The following is a 19,221-nucleotide window of genomic DNA, read 5'->3' as shown; positions in this document are numbered from 1 at the left end:
TTTAACCTTTAAGGCCATATGCAGTCTGGGCCCAGTGTACCTCTCCAAATATGTCCTCAGAAGAGCCTTTCGCTCAGCCAGTACAAACAGGCTAGTAATTCCTGGCCACAAAGAAATCTGGCTGGTCTTGACCAGACCTTCTTGGCCTTGGCTGGTGCCTGGAGGAATGAGCTCCCAGAAAGCATCAGGGCCCTGTCAGAGCACAATACATTTTGCAGAGCCTGCAAAACAGAGCTCTTCCACCAGGCCTGTGATTGAGGCAAGTAAAACCACCACTAACAACATCGTACTGGCTGCCTCCCTCCTGTACCCACACGCCCACCATCAGTTCGGGGATTACATCTCTGGGTGGACTTTGTGCTTTAGAAATAATTCTAAAATGTTGAATTGTGATGACAAAAATACTGTTTTTCTACATGTTGTTCAGCGCCCTGAGTCCACTTCAGCAGAGAGGGCAGTCTAGAAAGTCAAAGAAATAAATATAAAAAGACATTTATGATTTGGCTAATTTCCCATCACATCAAGAGTAACACCAAATAAGGACCCCTCCTGCCATTTTCAAAATGCACAGCATAATACTGTATATGGTTATTAAAATGTTAAAACCATCTAAATATAACACTGATTATTCCTGCATTAGGTTCTTTGGAGCCAGAGTTCAATTTAAATGCTTTTTGACCCAAAGGATGGATGAATTTTGATGGAGCCAATGAATGTATCCATGCCGATGGAGGCTGGCAGCCGAAATGTCTCTCTTGTTAAACACCGAGAGTTCCGTTTTTTGATTCTTCAAGCAATAAATCCACAACCCAAATTGCTTTTGTATTAATAATGATGAGCTTATTTATACCCAACACATTTTCTGTTGTATTTAGCTTCGAACTCTGTAGACCATGTTCCTTTTATATTTTTAATCGACCAAACCGATATTTTGGTGGCTGAAAAATATTATGCTGCCCTAGATTTCAGTTAGTCCACACAGAGTGCATGCAAGAGAATAAAGTGAAAAGGTTAAATCAGAATTGCTTTTGCTACTCAGATAACAAAATGCAGCTTCACATAGCCTATCAACTATGCCTATATGCTCTAAATCAGTGTTATTTACCTTTTATCCCAGGCTTTCCCAACCAGGGTTCGTGAAACTTTGGGGTTTCTCAACAGCCATGGAAGGGTTTCCCAAATGGGTGGGAGTTATTTATTTTTAAAATATATGTTTAGAATGTGTTAAACATTTCTTGTCAACCTCCTCCCCAAATGGCCAGTGATGGCATGGAGGGGTTGTCCACAGCTCTGCTTCCCAACCGTATTCTGCCCCACTTCTGGGGTCTGAAGAAAGTTTCAGGGGATTCTGAATGGTGAAAAAATTGAGACAGGTTGCTAATCCACTTTCATCCACCACCACCCCCCCCCCTCCCAGGCTGCAAGAGAAAAATCAGGACTCAAAAGCAGAGCTCCAGGCTTGATGTGAGATTTATACATGATTGTCAGTTTTGAAGTTTAGCTTCATTTGACTCTAGCAGGATCTCTGAAAGAGCTTAAGAATTGGTTCAATGAGACGCTGTGTCTTCAGGCAGTCACCCCAACCCTTGGTGTTACGGTTGATTCCCGTGTGCTTTTAAAAGCCTGGATCTGGGATTTTTATACTGTGCGAGAAGGAAAAAAACTTTGGTTGCTGACCAGAGGCCATTGCAAGTGGAAAGGTGGAACTGGTTAAAATTCCAGATATGCCCATTTGTTCCCCAAATTATGAATGTTCCCTGAAGTTTGGAGTTGGCCCTCTAGGGGGGCTGTACAGGAACCCTGAGTATCCCTGGGCTGTGTCTCATCTTAGGCTGGAGGAACTTTCTCTAATTTAAGTGGCTCTGTGACTAGAGGAGGAATTAATGGCCACTGGAAACTACAAAGCATAACTTGTTTGAACATATTTTGGGCAATATTGTTCCTATCTATGTCCATTCATCAGTGGTGCATATGCAATCTCCCTGACCCATTTTTCTTCATTCCCCCATCCAGAAGGAAAAGAAGACTGTGAAGATGATGTACATGTCCAAGAAGCTTCCTTTTCGGTACATCCCTGAATGCAAATTGAGCGTCCTGGAAGTGCCGTACAAGGGGAAAGAACTTAGTATGATTGTCCTGCTGCCGGACGACATTGAAGATAACTCCACTGGCCTAGAACAGGTGATCTCCCACCCACCAAAAAAAAACATCTGTCCCTTTTAATAAATCAGTAAGGTGGGCTGTGTCCATGATCAAAACTCCTGGATTGGCCCCTTGGCCCCGGACTGACAAGCGGAGGGGCCAATCGGAAGGCGCTTCGCGCCTTCTAATTGGGCCCTCACCAGGACAGACTACAGTTCCAGCCAGTTGGGAGGTGCAAAGCCAAAGTTCTGACAGGGCCAAAGTTCTGACAGGGCCCGCCCACACAGCCCAGCCAGGGGCAATCTGGAGACATAGCTGCTAGTCTGCCCCTGACCACCACAGGGAGAAGAGGTCAATAGGGCTGCCAAGGGGGATGAGAACGGAGGTTTGGACAAGCTGCACCAGCCCTTTTTGCCCCAGGGCTGTCCTTACTATCATGTCCAACTGTGAATTGCCTCAGAACCCTGACAGAGATGGCAGGAGGCTGGAGAGTGTTCTCCCTCCCCCTCCCTTCAGGCCTGCTGGGAAGGAGCCTCTGACAGCCCCTGACTGAGGGGAGGGAGGTATTTTCCTTGAGAGAGCAACACAGGGGAGCCTGAGGACCTTCCTTTTTTTTTGGGGGGGGGTGGACAGACATGGGAACTGGCCTGGCAAATTTAAAGAAACAGTATAAAAAACCTTACTAAGGTCAAGATTGCTGTGCACAGAGAGTCTTCCTCTTAGGGTTGCCAGCTTCCATGTGAGGCTCGCTACCCCACCTCCCTCATGGGGAGTCTGCTATGGGGAGAAGACGGGAAGACGATTGGAAAACGCTTTGAGACACCTGAGGCCTGCTGGGTCACTGCGGCCCATTCCCAGTTCTCTCAGAACTCTCACAACCCCACATACCTCACAGGTTGACTATTGTGGGGAGACGAAGGGAAAAGGTGTTTGTAAACCGCTTTGAGACTCCTTTCGGTAGTAAGCAATAGGGTACAAAAATCCATTATTCTTCTAAGGAGCAACCATGAAAGAAGCATGTCTCCACATAACATTTTATCAACAGTGAAAAAATGGAGAAGAAGGAACAGAGTGGACACCTGTGTACTGTGACTACGCCATGTGTATTAAGGCAGAGGGGCATTTCGGTGTCTGTGGCCTAATTCACACAAGAAGGCACTTCTAAGCTCTAGCATCCATAGTATTCTTGGATACAACGGGCTTTGCCCCTAGTATAAAATATTTTGCTTAAATAGTGATATATCACAGGTATGGAAAAATGCAGAAACAGAGAAGCAGGCAATACAATATTTTGATTTTAATTTAGAAATTTAGGCAGGAAGGAGGAGAGCCTTCAATGGTTCAAAATATTACTTCATCTGGCCCAGTATTCCATTCCATTCATTCATTCATTACCCCTCTCTGTATCCTGGCTGAGGGCGGTGTATAACATGTTTTACAACAAAGTTAAAATCTGAATACAAAACTATGCAATAAATGATTAAAACTCGGTCCCGATGTTCTGCCTCAATATAGCTGGGTGATATGGGTATTCTTGCGGGGGGGGGATTCATCTCTGTGACCTACTCTCAGCTAAATACCTGTTCAGAAGAGCTCTGGCATGCAGGTCTTACTGAACTTTGATAGCTCATTCAGGGCTTGTGTCTCTGCAGGCAAGGAATTCCACCAGGCTGGGGCAGGGCCAAAAAGGACCTGATTGAGTCCAGTTGCACTTTGAGAGGGCAGGGACCACCAGCACATTCACATCTGGAGATCTTGTCTGGGGGTATATTGCAAGAGACAGTCCCTTAGATACGCTGTGTACTCTGATAGTTTCTGGAGGACTCAGAGAGGACTCTCCAAATTCTTCTGCTCAAGGCCCCTTTTCACTAACCTGTCCTGTCTGAAGCAATATGGTTGGACACTGAGCTGTAGCATCTGTGACAGCCACCCCAGTAGGACCCCATGAGCTCTTCTCCATAAGCTCTTTTCAGGTTTTTTGCTAACTGAGTGTAAATGTATGTCTCATGGCAATACTTTGGAATGATTTCCTGGTTTTCCCTGTGTCTGTCTCTAATTGTAGCTGGAGAAGGATCTCACTGTAGAAAACCTCCAAGAGTGGATAGACCCAAGAAAGATGTCCGTCAGTGATGTTCACGTGTACTTCCCGAAACTTAAGCTCCAAGAGACTTACGATCTGAAGCCATATTTATCAGCATTAGGAGTGCTGGATGTCTTTGACAGCTGCAAGGCCAACTTGTCAGGGATGTCGGGATATTGTGAGCTCCACTTGTCCAAAATTGTTCACACATCATTTATAGAAGTGAATGAAGGAGGTACAGAAGCTGCAGCAGCAACTACTAGAAGACCAATGGTTTACAGACTGCAACAATTGGAAACAATTGTCTTATTTAACCGTCCCTTTATGTTTTTAATCACTAAAAGCACAGAAAGATATTTAATTTTCATCGGAAGAGTTGCTTCTCCATGAAATGTGAAACAACAGGCAGAATAATAGGTGAGAACTCCACAAATAGGTATCCTTACCCTGCTTGAGAGAGAATGAAGATCTTTTACTTGCTATGCAACCCTATGCAGTTAGTCCAAGTTTAAGTCCTAGTGCTTGCAGTGGCTTAGGTGGAAGGAAGTCTGCCTCGCATTGCCCAGCAAAAGCCTTGCTTTCAATGCAGCTTGGCTTCTCTTGTGCTTGTTTTGCTGATTCTGCTCAAATGTTATAACACTGTGTCACATGACTTCTGCACTGAATGCTTCCTGGAAAATGGAGCAAGGGATTAGTTGCTTGAATTAAAGGGATGTTGCCCCAATGGTGGACATGAACAATTTTTGGAGCAGTTGTTCCAGTGGTGGTTTTCCTTAAAGCTGATTGTGAGTATTTCTCAGTATCAGCTGGTTTTGCTCCCATAATTCAGTACCGTTAAACCTGAAATCTGGTGCTGCTAAGCTCTTCAGTGGCCTTTAATCCAGAAAACTGGGTTTGATTCATGAAGCCTGAATCCTGCTGGGTGACCTTGAGCCAGTCACATTTCTCTCAGAGCCCTTTAAGCCCCACCTATCTCACAAGATGCTTGTTGTGGGGAAAGGAAAGGATGATTGGTAGCTGCCATGATAACTCCGTAAGGTAGAGAAGCATGAAGTATAGAACTCTTCAGAGTTATTTTGAAAGACAAGAATGAATAATATAACAATTAGGGCCTAAGAAAATACCTATGAAGGGTTGAAGTACCTTTGGAAACACTACACCACTCAGTGCTGGGAAGGTGGGAGCTACTGTCTTTGAATAGGGCAACAGTATTTTCTTTGCTATCAACATAAATATGGTATTTAACTCCTTGGGCCGTTCCGCATTCGTCCAAAATAGCACAATGGTTACTAATTGAAATCGCTACAGTTTTGCCGTTATGCACAACGTCGTTGACAATCTGCAACACTCCTGAAACCGATCCGCAAAAAGCGCTTCGTTGTAGCGCTTTCAGGGAAATCCCAAAAAGTGGAATCACCCTCCGGAAAGTGCTCCACTCCTGCAACCAATCTGCAACACTAGCAGGAAAGTTCTGTGTGTTACCATTGTTGCGGTTTCTGCAAAGTCCCTCCCTGCAAAGTCCCTGGCTCTCTCCTCTGATCTTCTGGCGAAGCGATCGCCATTTTTTTTTCTCCAAGCGAGCGGAGATAACGCACCGGCGAACCTTTGTTTACCCAGTGAGGCTTCCCCGGCTGCAGTCCCTCTGTTTAAAGTCACCAAGCACAAGCATCATAGAGGCCCGTTTGCTGGTTTATTTTCACTTTATTTTTCACACTGTTTTCGGCTGAAAATCGCACCCATGAGGGGGGGGGGTTTCACTCGGGGGGAGCGTGGCAATGATGAAACGGCAGCTCAAACATCACCTGCTAGCTGAATGGGTCTCTCCGTTGCAACGAATCAACGCATATTCATTGCAACGGGTGGTTTAAAAAAAAAAACTTTAAAGGGAAAGGGGCTGTTTGGGAGCATGCTAACGGCCGCCCATTGGCTGCTTGATGGCCAGGGGCGGGACACAGCTCAGCAATAGCGCTTCCTTTCTAGCGATTTTTGCCGAGACCGGAAGCCTGTGGGAAACGATAGAAACGCAACTGGATTCCACTACAAAGGCAGGTATGCATAACGACGAATTCCACTATTTTAAATGGCGATTTTTCGTTCAGCAAACAATTTGCTACATGGATCCCGGTGCGGAATGGCCCCTTATTTTCACAATGAAATAATTCAATGAAACTTTTCCATTTGACGCAGTCACTCTGGTCCAGTCTAATTCAGGTACAAAGGCGTTGGAGAAGCCTTGGGGGTCTAGTTAGTATTCCTCTATCATTATTTTCCTGGGAAGAGTTTCATGGCAAAGCTATTCCTGGTTCATTTTAAATATGGCTCACAAAGAAAGATTTGACCTCGAATTAATCTTTTTATCAATATATGTTTTTTCCTCTTTAACCTCAACTGACTTCAATGAATATAGACGATCCTAGTCTCCATAGATAGAAGAGAGCAATTACACGAATCCACTTAAATATATGATCCCCAAAGTAAGCATGTCACATTCGGTAAGCCCCTTGGAAGAAGAAGCAGCTCCTTGTAAGCTGCCTTGGGCCTCCTTTGCAGAAAACATGGATTATGAATGGCCAAACAAATCAATGTTTCATATGCCTTAAGTGTTGGGCAGAAAATTAATCTATTTTAATTCCAGGTAAAATCCTTGACCTGTTACCTGATGGCACAGTCAGTGAGATGACCAGACTCATTCTGGTGAATGCCATCTACTTCAACGGCAGCTGGGAAGAGCCCTTTGAAGTGGGGCTGACCAAGGAGATGCCGTTCCAACTCAATAAGGTAACGACAGGGCTTAGTTCCACCTTCCCTCTTTCACCTGTCTGTACAAGATGTGTTTTTAAGGTGGTGATAACTGGAGAGTTTGTGAATTTAGTGGGGAATCCTAAACCACACAAGTCTCCATGCTGTTCTACCCACACCACATCAGTATGCAGATGGCACCATGCTCTTTCTGTCAATGAACGGCCAGCTGAGTTCTCCACCCCCGCCCCCCATGTCGCTGACTTGGGGTCTAGAGACTGATGAAATAGCTCAGGCAAGGCCCACTGAAGCTGAACCCTTCAAAGGCGGAGGTCTGGTGGCTGGGAAAGAAGAGGCCTGACAAAGAAATGCACCTCCCCAATCTTGACAGTGTGGAAATCACTATGGCACAGACTCTCAGGAATCTGGGAGTGACCTTGGATTCCTCGTTAATGATGGAGGCCTGGGTCACGAAGGTAGCTCAGCTGGCAAATTTCCATATTCACTAGCACCCTATCTGGCCCTGGACCAGAGGAAGAAGAAGAAGAGTTGGTTCTTATATGCCACTTTTCCCTACCTGAAGGAGGCTCAAAGCGGCTTACAGTCGCCTTCCCTTTCCTCTCCCCACAACAGACACCCTGTGAGGTGGTGAGGCTGAGAGAGCACTGATATCACTGCCCGGTCAGAACAGTTTTATCAGTGCCGTAGTACGCCCAAGGTCACCCAGCTGTCTGTACGTGGGGGAGTGCAGAACTGAACCCGGCATGCCAGATTTGAAGTCCACACTCCTAACCACTACACCAAACTGGCTCACCAATCAGTCACAGTAATCCAATTGTCACTCACTTTCAGTCTGGAGTTCTGTAACTCGCTCTATGCAGATCTTTCCTTAGCCCTGATCCAGAAAATTGGTGCAGAATGCAGTAGCCCAAGTCGTGACCATGGTGGGCTGACATCCAGCTGTCCTCCAACAGGCGTGCCAGTTTCCAATTGCATTCCAAGTCAGGTTTAGCGTGCCGGTTTTAATTTTTAAGGCCATACGCAGTCTGGACCGAGTCCCCAGGAGTGCCTTGTGCTCAGCAGGTACAAACAGGCTAGTAGTCCCTGGCCACAAAGAAATCTGGTCAGCCTTCAACAGACCTTCCTTGGCATTGGCTGGTGCCTGGTGGAATGAGCTCCCAGAAAACACCAGGGCCCTGTCAGAGCTCAATAAGGGCATCTCCAAACATGGTTAAAAATAGCATTACACCAGCTGAGTGGACTAATGCTACATACAATCATGCCTCCCGGCCCCTCCTCACTTTTTTGCTGTCTCGTTCTTCTCTGCTGCTATTTAATGCTTCTCTCCCTCCACAACAGCTGCTGGAAATGGCGAAAGAGAGCAATACATTTTATAAGTGATTCTCTTCCGCCTGTCAATCATGCCAGGTAGCAAATCCCCTTTCTCCATGCTTTAAAAGGCCTGTGATGCCCGCTAATTTTTAAAAAATCAATAGCTCTCAGTTGAAACACCTATGCATCTAATCATAGATGAATGGTGCTTCTTTATTGCCACTGCTTATGGAATCATGAGTTTTGCTTCTTTTAAAAATAAATATCATTCCTGATTGGGGGGGGGGGAAGCTGAAAGAAGCATGCTGTGTGCTACAATTTTGGGGGGAAATTTATTTTGCCTTTGCCTGCACTGTGGAATGCCTATTCGTTGCTCCAGGCTGTTCTTTATATATATAAAAAAAAAAAAGTCCTTTCCCCGGAGGAGGGAAAGGGACATGTGTGCAAGGATGGGACATTGGAGGTAGAGATAGTGCTTCTTCACCTCCATACACTTTTTTTTTGCTGGTGGCCTTCTGGTTGCTCTCCGGTAAATAACACTAATGTTGGTGAATCCACTTTTTGGGATTCACCAACTAGCGCTTTAAGATGGAAGATGTCGCTGGCTGTTTATTGCTCAGATGCTACATGTTGGTGATGTCATATGGAGGGGCCAGAATATAATGACAATGAAAGGTAAGTATTTCACTATTTTTAAAGTGTGCGGAACCAGAGCTCTTCCACCAGGCCTGTGGCTGAGGTGAGTAAAACCACCACTAACAACATCATACTAGCCTCCCTCCTGTACCCGCATGCCCACCCTGGGTTTGGGGATGACATCTCTGGGTGTACTTTGTGCTTTAGAAATGATTTAATAATGCTGAATTGTGATTTCAAGAGTATTGTTTTTCCACATGTTGTTCACCTCCCTGAGTCCATTTCAGCAGAGAGGGCAGCCTAGAAAGTCAAAGGAATAAATAGAAAAAAACATTTGTGAATGAAAGCCTCCTTTTATACACAGATCTCTTGGGCTGGACTGAGGCCATGATTTTGGTATTTTATGCTGCTCACCAAATAAGCACCTCGCCTGCCATTTTCAATCTGCTTATATTTTTAACCAAAATGCAAAGCATAATACTGTATATGGCGCCCTGAGTCCACTTCAGCAGAGAGGGCAGTCTAGAAAGTCAAAGAAATAAATATAAAAAGACATTTATGATTTGGCTAATTTCTCATCACATCAAGAGTAACACCAAATAAGGACCCCTCCTGCCATTTTCAAAATGCACAGCATAATACTGTATATGGTTATTAAAATGTTAAAACCATCTAAATATAACACTGATTATTCTTGCATTAGGTTCTTTGGAGTCAGAGTTCAGTTTAAATGCTTTTTGACCCAAAGCATGAATGAATTTTGATGAAGCCAATGAATGTATTCATGCCGATGCAGGCTGGCAGCCGAAAGGTCTATCCTGTTAAACACCGAGAGTTCCATTTTTTGATGCTTCAGGCAATAAATCCATAACCGAAATTGCTTTTGCATTAATATTTATAAGTTTATTTATATCCCGACATACTATTTTCTATTGTATTTAGCTTGAAACTGTGTAGACCTTATTCTTTTTACATTTTTAATCGACAAACCAATATTTAGGTAGGTGAAAATTATTATGCTGCCCTAGATTTCTGTTAGTCCACACATAGTGCGTGCAAGAGAATAAAGTGGAAAGGTTAAATCAAAATTGCTTTTACTACTAAGATAACAAAATGCAGCTTCACATATGCTATCAATTATGCCTATAAGCTCTAGATCAGTGTTACTTAACTTTTATCCCCGGCTTTCTCAAGCAGGGTTTTGTGAACAGCCCTAGAAGGGTTTCCCAAATGGGTGGGGATTTTTTTAAAGCATAAATCTGCGATTTTATCCTCAGAGTGGTGGGAGAAGTATAAAACTTTGGTTGCTGACCAAAGACCACTACAATTGAGAAGGCAGAACTGCTTATAATTCCAGATATGTCCATTTGTCTCCATTATGGAGACATGTCCATTATGACTGCTCCCTGAGGTTTGGAGGTGGCCCACTTGGGGGCTGTACAGGAACCCTGAGTATCCCTGGGCTGTGTCTCATCTTAGGCTGGAGGAACCTTCTGTAACTTCAGTGGCTCTGCCACTAGAAAAGGAGTTAATGGCCACTGGAAGCTACAAAGCATAACTTGTTTTAACATATTTTGAGCAAAATTGTTCCTGTCTATGTCCACTCATCAATGGTACACATGCAATCTCCCTGACCCATTTTTCTTCATTCCCCCATCCAGAAGGAAAAGAAGACCGTGAGGATGATGTACATGTCCAAGAAGCTTCCTTTCCGGTACATCCCTGAATGCAAATTGAGTGTCCTGGAACTGCTGTACAAGGGGAAAGGATTTAGTATGATTGTCCTGCTGCCTGATGACATTGGCCTGGAAGAGGTGATCTCCCCACCCCCCAAAAAAATCTGTAATAGCTTGCACTGTGTAAATAAAAGTGTAAGGGGTAGGTGGGCGGACATTGGACGCACGTACCGATTGGCCTGAAGTCTGGACAGGCCTTGCCCCCCCAGCTCAGTCAAGGGCAGTCTGGCAACATCGCAGCCAGTTTGTCCCTGTCCACTGACAGAGACAGATGCACATGGGCCGCCCAGATGGTGGGGGGCAATTATTATTATTATTATTATTATTATTATTATTATTATTATTATTATTATTAGATTTATAGCCCGCCACTCCCTTGCGGCTCGTGGCGGGTAACAATATTGCAATTCCCCGTTAAAACCCCATAAAACAATAATAACATTGCCAATATTGCCGGCATGGCAAGAATGGCAGCTCAACTACCCCCCCTCCCTCCCACTACTAGCGGGTGGAGAGGAGGTCCTGATGATGTTTTGCTTCGGGTCCAGAACCCGAGTCCCCGGGGGAGGCATAGATCTATTATCAGCCCCGGCCTCAACCATAAACCTGGCGGAAGAGCTCCGTCTTGCAGGCCCTGCGGAATGTTGAAAGATCCCGCAGGGCCCGCAGCTCTCCCGGGAGCTCATTCCACCAGGTCGGGGCCAGGACCGAAAAGGCCCTGGCCCTGGTCGAGGCCAGGCGTGCTTCCCTAGGGCCGGGAACGACCAACAGGTTTTCACCCGCAGAGCGCAAGGCCCTGCGAGGGGCATAGGGCGATAGGCGGTCCCTCAGGTATGTGGGTCCAACTCGCGTAAAGCCTTGAAGGTTAGAACCAGAACCTTGAACCGGATCCGGGAAGCAATTGGCAACCAGTGCAGCTGCCTCAGCACTGGCTGGATGTGGGCCCTCCAAGATGTGCCAGTAAGGACCCTAGCAGCTGCGTTTTGCACTAGCTGAAGTTTCCAGATCAAGGACTAGGGAAGGCCCGCGTAGAGCGAGTTACAGAAATCTATTCTGGAGGTGACCGTTGCATGGATCACTGTGGCTAAGTGTTCGGGGGACAGGTAGGGTGCTAATAGTCGGGCCTGGCGAAGGTGGAAAAACGCCTGGCTCGCTACTTTTTTGACCTGTGCCTCCAAAGTCAGGGAGGCATCAATGGCCACACCCAAGTTCCTGGCCTGGGACGTGATGGTGAGTTGCGTCCCTGCCAGAGTGGGTAAGTGCGCTTCCTGGTCCTGCCCCCTACGTCCCAGCCACAGGACCTCCGTCTTGGAGGGGTTGAGTTTCAGACGACTCTGCTCGAACCATTCTGTCACTGCTTCCAAACATCTGGCGAATGGTTCCGGGGGGGAGTCTGGGTGGCCGTCCATGAGGAGATAGAGCTGGGTGTCATCAGCGTACTGGTGGCAACCCAGTCCAAAACTCCGTACCAGCTGGGCCAGAGGGCGCATAAAGATGTTGAATAATGTGGGGGAGAGGACCGTACCCTGAGGGACCCCACAAGGGAGTCTATAGGAACGCGAGAACTCATCTCCCACTGCAACCCTCTGGGTCCGGTCCTGGAGAAAGGAGCGTATCCAGCGTAATGCTGTGCACCGTATCCCCGTGCCGGCAAGGCGGTGGACCAACAGCTTGTGGTCCACGATGTCAAAAGCGGCCGACAGGTCCAGAAGAACCAGCACTGCCGACCCGCCCTTATCCAGCTGGCGACGGAGGTCATCCAACAGGGCGACCAGCACCGTCTCCACCCCGTGGCCAGGTCGAAAGCCAGACTGATATGGATCGAATGCCGAAGTTTCTTCCAAGAATGCCAGGAGCTGGTCTGCCACGGCCCTTTCAACCATCTTGCCCAGGAACGCCAAGTGCGACACTGGGCGATAGCTGGCGGGGTCCCACGGATCCAGCGTAGATTTCTTCAGGAGAGGGTGAACCACTGCCCCCTTCAGCTGCTCAGGGAACTCCCCGGACTCCAGGGAGAGGTTGATAATGTCCCTGAGCTGGCCTCCTATCTTCTGGCCGCCTCCTTTGAGGAGCCATGATGGACAGGGGTCAAGGGGGCAAGTGGTCGCCCTAACTGAGCCTAGCAACTTGTCCACTTCGGATAAAGAGAGCCGTCTGAAGCCATCAAACGTCACCTCCAAAGGCGGTCAACAGGCCTCCAGTTCATTTACTGTATTAACTGTGGCGGGAAGATCGTGGCGGAGAGACGAGATTTTGTCCGCAAAATAGCTCGCAAATACCTCACGGCCGAGTTCCAATTTGCTATTATTTTGGCGCCCCTCAAGGGCGGTAAGGGATCTAACTACCCTAAATAATTGGGCCGGGCGAAAGCTTGCGGACGCGATTTCCGTGGCAAAAAATTCACGTTTTGCCACTTTCACCGCCATCTCATACGCCCTCATAAGCGTGCGATAAGATGTTCTCGTAGCTTCGTCGCGAGTCTTCCGCCACACTCGCTCCAGTCGTCTCACTTCCCTTTTCTTCTCCCGTAGCTCCCCGGTGTACCAGGGAGCCCGTTTGAGTCGAGGGCAGAGAGGACGTTTAGGGGCGATCTCATCTATAGCAGCTGTCAGGCGGGACTGCCAGTCCGCCACCAAAGCTGCTAGGGAGTCACCAGGAGGCATCGGGTCCCGCAGAGCATTCCGGAATCCAATTGGATCCATAAGTCTCCGCGGGCGGGCTAGAATGCGCCCGCCGCCCAACTGGGGGGGGGGTGGTATCCTGAGCCGGGCCCGCAGGGCATAGTGGTCTGACCACGGCACAGCTAAAGCTGTATCCAGATCCACCTCTATCCCAGCGCCGAAAATCAAGTCGAGTGTGTGGCCGGCATGATGGGTGGGCCCGGCAACAAATTGCGAAAGCCGCTGACTCGCCTTCCCTCACCCAGGTCTCGGTCACGCAAGCAAGGTCCGCCTTCGACTCCGCGATGAAGTGTTGCAGAGTCGAGGCCTTGTTCTTAATCGACCTTGCGTTGCACAAGACCAATGTTGGACCCTTTACCCTAGCCTCCACCCTCACATTCCTGGGGATGGGACGGAGGTTAGAAGGGGATCGAGCACACCCAGGGCGCCGGCCGTGTCTCCATGGCCGGGTCCTATACGGGACACCAGTGCTTCCACCTCTTCTTTTGTCCAACCTCCTTCCCCGGCCATAGCGCCCCTGGCCAGTGATCGTTGGAATCCCGACCCCAGTGCGAGCCCCCCCCCTTATTTGGACCTTTCTCTCCATGTTCCCGCACCCCAGAGAGAACAAACCACTAACCTCCTGCATACTTCTTCCCCCCCGCTTAGCTGCACTAACCCACCCTAGCCCGCCCTTCCCTAGTACTACTCCCACCCAGCCCTCCCCTCCCGTCCACCCTAATCTAAGTAGCAGCTGGCGAGGCAGGAGCTACACTCTAGGGGTGAGATCCCGCCTATAAGGGGTTCTCTCTAGCCCTTCCAGTTCGCTCCTTTAACACCACTGGTCTTGCCCTAACTTCTATTTCTCTCTGGGTAAAAATCCCTATCCACTAACCCCCCCCCCCTAATATCGAAGAATGGCCAGTCCAGGCAACCACAAAAAAATACAGTTGGCAGGTGTTCTTCGCTTGGCCACCAGATGGTGCAGAGGCGGTTCTCAGCTGGACCAAGTCCTTGTAGTTCTTCTGGCCGCCACTAGGTGGTGTCCAAAGGAGCCAACTCTTCACTCCCAGTTCAGATCTTAAAGTGGAAGCGTTCTCGCCTTCGTTCTCCTCCATTTATCTGGCGGTGGGGATTTGGCCTCCGGACCACAGCTCCAACTCTCCCAGCACAGTCGACAGCAGCAACAGCAGCGGCAGGTGCAAGAGAGGGCCAGGCTCACGGAGAGCTGGCAACAAGCCAATCACAGCAATCCCAGTGCCCGCTACCTCAGTGGGCTAGGCCTGCCTGGTCTGCAGTCTGCAGCTCCAAGCATCAACCTGTAGCCCAAGGTAGTAAATACCGGCAGCAGTAACAGAAGGACGAAGCAACACCGGCAGCAGGAACAGAAAGAAGAAACGACGACTTCTCCACAATGACCAAGGTAGGCTCAAGTAAAACAGCGTCCTGATGTTTCAACAAACAGAGAAAGTTCTCTGTGTCGCAGACCGCAGAGCAATAAGGCCATAACCAGCAGCTGCAGATAACTGCAATTAGCAAAATTCACTGTGTGGTAGCAGCCAAGGTCAAAAAGATATTTTGCTGCTTTCAAACAGCTGCAAAAAGATTTTTAGAGGCTTTGTAGGGACTTATCGGAGGAGCGTTAATTAGTTGCTCTTACTCCGCCGCCAGGAGTTGACACCAGGGTGCCCTTGGCCGCTGTCAGGAGAGGTCAGTGGTACTCCCGGGGTGGTGGGGAAAACGGACCCTTAGACAGCCCTTTTCGCTCCATGTCTTAACTGTCATATCCAACAACTTCCCTCATTAAGCTGTCCTGTCTTATGGCAACCCCAGTAGAGCCCCATAAGCTCTCCTCCATAAGCTCTTTTCAGGTGCACATTAGGGTTTATCATTTTTGCTAACTGAGTGTAAATGTTTGTCTCTTGACAATAATTCGGAATGATGTCCTGGTTCTCTCTCTCTCTGTCTCTAATTGTAGCTGGAGAAGGGGCTCACCGGAGAACAGCTCCAAGAGTGGACAGACCCAAGAAAGATGTCCGTCAGTGATGTTCACGTGCACATACCGACATTTGAGCTCGACCAGACCTTCGATCTGAACTCATATTTATCAGCGTTAGGACTGTGGGATGTCTTTGACAGCTCCAAGGCTGACTTGTCAGGGATGTCGGTATATCCTGAGCTCCACTTGTCCAAAATTGTTCACACATCATTTATAGAAGTGAACGAAAGAGGTACAAAAGCTGCAGCAGCAACTGCTAGAATACCAATGTTTTCCAGTCTGTGTAGGGGAAAAGTTTTCAATATTAACCATCCCTTTATGATTATCCTCCGTGACATAGATTCAGGTAATATACGTATCCTCGGAAGTGTTGCTTCTCCATGAAACGTGAAACAAAAGGCAGAACCATAAAGGAGAACTCCCCAATTAGTTATCCTTACCCTGCTTGAGAGAGAATGAAGATCTTTTACTCAATGTACAATCCTGTGCAGCTAGACTAAGTTTCATTCCTACTGCTGTCGGTGGCTTAGGTGGAAGGAAGCCTGCCTTGGCTTGATTTCAATACCGCTTGGCTTCCCTTGTGCTTGTTTTGCTGATTCTGCACGGATGTTTTAACACTGTGTCCCACCACTTCTGCATTGAATGCTTCCTGGAATATGGAGCAAGGCATTAGTTATTTGAAATGAAGGGATGTTGCCCCAAAGGTGGACACGAACGATTTTTGGAGCAGTTGTTCCATTAGTGGTCTTTCCCTAAAGCTTATTGTGAGGCCCATTCTGCACAAGGACCAATGTTGCCAATTGGTTCCTGAAAGCAGAAACGCTATTTTTAAAAGTGCTATTCGGCCCTATGCATACCTGCATTTGTAGTGGAATCCAGTAGCGTTTCAATCATTTCCCACAAGTTTCCAGTCTTGCAAAAATCACTAGAAAGGAAACTATTTTTTCTGTGCTTTGTCCCGCCCGTGGCCGTCAATCAAACGAACAGCCAATGGGCGGCCGTTATCATGCTCCCGAAAAGCCCCTTTCCCTTTAAGCACAGTTTTTTTTAAAAAAGAAAAACACACGTTGCAACGAATATGCCTTGATTCCTTGATTCCTCCTAACGTAGAGACCTATCTAGCTGGCAGCTGGCAGCTGGCGTGTGAGCTGACGATTCATCGTTACCATGCTCCCCCAAGTGAAAAAAAAATCCCCCCCCCCGTACATGTGAGTGATTTTTGGCCGAAAATGAAGGGAAATTGCAAATGGGGCTGTGTTGTGCTTGGTGACTTAGGGGAGCTTTAAAGCATTTCTGTGGAGGGACTGTAGCTGGAGAAGCCTCACTGAGTGAATGAAGCCTCGCCAGTTCGTTGCTTTCTGCTTGCTCCGAGAAAAAAAAATGGCCATCGCTTCGCCGGAAGTTCTTGGCTGGAACTGCAACAATGTTAACGCACAGGTCTTTTTCGCTACTGTTGCAGATTGTTTGCAAGAGTGTAGCACTTTTCGGAGGGTCAATCCACTTTTCTGGATTTCCCTTTAAGCGCTACAACAAATCGCTTTTTGCTGATCGGTTTCAGGAGTGTGGCAGATTGTGTGTTACGTCGTGCGTAACTGCAAATTAGTAGCATTTACAGTTTGCCACACTCCTGCTCAATTTGCCACACTCAGCAGTGGAATAGGCTGCCTAAGGAGGTGGTGAACTCCCCCTCACTGGCAGTCTTCAAGCAAAGGCTGGATACACACTTTTCTTGGATGTTTTAGGATGGTTATGGCTGATCCTGCATTGAGCAGGGGGTTGGACTAGATGGCCTGTATAGCCCCTTCCAATTCTATGATTCTATGATTCTACATTTAACTTGTGCGGAATGGGCCTGAGTATTTCTCAGGATCAGCTATTTTTGATCCTATAATTCAGTACCGTTAAACCTGAAAACTGGTGCTGCTAGACTCTTCAGGGAGCCAGCAGCCTTTAATCCGGAGAACTGGGTTTAATTCACGACTCGTCAACATGAAGCCTGCTGGGTGACCTTGAGCCAGTCACATTTCTCAGAGCTCTCTAAGCCCCACATACCTCATAAGATGGCTGTTGTGGGAAGAGGAAGGGAAAGATGATTGGTAGCTGCTATGATATTCCTTAAAGTAGAGAAACGTGAAGTATAGAAAGCTCTTCAGAGTCATTTTGAAAGACAAGAATGAATAATGTAACCATTTATGCCTTAAAAAAATACCTATGGAAGGGTAGAAGCATCTTAGGACACATTTCACCATTGAGTGCTAGGAAGGTGGGAGGCTACCATCTTTGAATAGGGCAACATTACTTCTTTCTTTGATATCAACAGGACACATCTGGTGCACTTCGTTTCGCCATACTTCTGCTTCTTCACTGGATTCAAGAAATCAAATAAAAATAAAAACAAAGTCTGAATGGTGCCCAAAGAAAGAATCTCATAACTTAAGTGTCCTAGAAGAATTCTTCATATTTTTTCAAATACTCCTGGTTCATTTTAGACATGGCACACAAAGAAAGAGATTAGACAGTCCTAACCTCCATGTTATCTTTTTATTAAGGCATAACTCTTTTCATCTTTAGACTCAAGTTAAAAGTATATAGGAAATCCTATTCTATGTAGATAAAAGAGAGTAATTACATGAATCCACTTAAATATATTATTCCCAAAGCAAGCAGGTCACAATCAGGGAGTCCCTTGGAAGAAGAAGCAGCTCACAGTCCATTCAGACTTCCATATTTAGAGGTCTTCCAAACTTCTTTTCAGCAGCAGCCAGCTGTCCCTCTTGGCAGGGCTCATGATTAGGTTACAAAGTTCAAACACCTTACAGAGGCCTCTGTACACCTGTACCTTCTCATCCGTAAAGCACACTATGGGAGCGGTAAGAATAAAGGAATAAGGGCATTGTGGGAGGAGAAAGGGGCGGGGCGGGGCAAGTCTGGTATAAAACCTCAAAGGGGCCAATTGTCAGTTCAAGTGTCAGTCCAGGATGCGGCTCCCGATTGGCCCCTTGGCCTGTCCCAGACATCAGCGGGCCAACCGGGTGAGCGGGCCGACCGGGTGAGGCTTTGGAGCAGGGAAAGGTGCTACGAAGTATTTGTAAAAATATGAAGAATTCTTCCAGGAGACTTAAGTTATGAGGTTCTTTCTTTGGGAACCATTCAGACATTGTTTTTATTTTTATTTAGTTTCTAGAATCGAGTGAAGAAGCAGAAGTGTGGCAAAATGAAGTGTACCAGATCTCCATGTGCACTCCAGGGTGATATTTAAGATATTTATGTTTCCTTTACAAATTGAAGATTGTTCTAAAAAGGTTGCTGAATGTGTATGAATGTGTATGAATGTGTATTATATACAGCTCTCTTACTCAGGGGGTCCCGGGTGTAGTCTGCACAGGGCTTTTTACCCATTGGTGTAGTGAGTTTCTGGTTCTCTCTGTCCCTAATTGTAGCTGGAGAACGAGCTCACTTTAGCAGGGCTCCAAGAGTAGATAGAGCTCCAAGAGTAGCCCCGGCAAACCTGTCCCCGGGGCGCAGAGAACGCTTCAGAAGCCATCAGGGTGGTTGGGGGGGGTGGTTGCCAGCCTTCTCTGTGCCCCGGGAGTAGGCTCGCCGTGGCGAGCCTGTTCCCGGGATGCAGAGAAGGCTTCAGAAGCCTTCAGGGTGGGTAGGTGCCCGGCCGCAGCCCTTCTCCCACCTCCGGAACCAGCCTCCCAACGACGAGGCTGCTCCCGGGGACAAGAGAATGCCCTGGGACAGTGCCAGGACACCCCAGGTCACCCACCACTATCCGCGCCGCCCCCCCCCCGGGAAACCTTCCCCCTGCAAAGGCTTCCCCGGGGACGGGGGCCTAGCACCCATTTATTTAGATATAAAATGGGCTTTATTTCTAGTCTTATATAAACTCTC

The 19,221-nt window shown here is 47.4% G+C and overlaps 2 protein-coding genes across 3 annotated transcripts in view; both read left to right on the top strand.

Annotated features, from left to right (window-relative positions):
* The window catches only part of LOC143845165 (leukocyte elastase inhibitor-like), a 29,465-nt gene extending 24,528 nt beyond the window's left edge, over positions 1-4,937 (top strand). For both annotated transcript variants that reach the window (XM_077353312.1, XM_077353311.1), the window contains 2 exons: positions 2,014-2,181; positions 4,205-4,937. In XM_077353312.1, the coding sequence (XP_077209427.1) occupies positions 2,014-2,181; positions 4,205-4,612 (576 nt within the window). In that variant the 3' untranslated portion in view covers positions 4,613-4,937. The remainder of the gene's footprint in view (positions 1-2,013; positions 2,182-4,204) is intronic.
* A 1,765-nt stretch (positions 4,938-6,702) lies between these two features.
* On the top strand, positions 6,703-16,396 carry LOC143844166 (leukocyte elastase inhibitor-like). Its single transcript, XM_077351164.1, has 4 exons — positions 6,703-6,745; positions 6,858-7,000; positions 10,591-10,743; positions 15,304-16,396. The coding sequence occupies exons 1-4, from the start codon at positions 6,703-6,705 to the stop codon at positions 15,706-15,708; spliced, it is 744 nt and encodes a 247-aa protein (XP_077207279.1). The 3' UTR covers positions 15,709-16,396.
* Positions 16,397-19,221: the final 2,825 nt, after the last annotated feature.

This window comes from Paroedura picta, chromosome 9 (assembly GCF_049243985.1).
Source record: "Paroedura picta isolate Pp20150507F chromosome 9, Ppicta_v3.0, whole genome shotgun sequence".
In the NCBI taxonomy this organism is placed as follows: domain Eukaryota; kingdom Metazoa; phylum Chordata; class Lepidosauria; order Squamata; family Gekkonidae; genus Paroedura; species Paroedura picta.
This window is presented reverse-complemented; position numbering and strand designations above follow the sequence as displayed.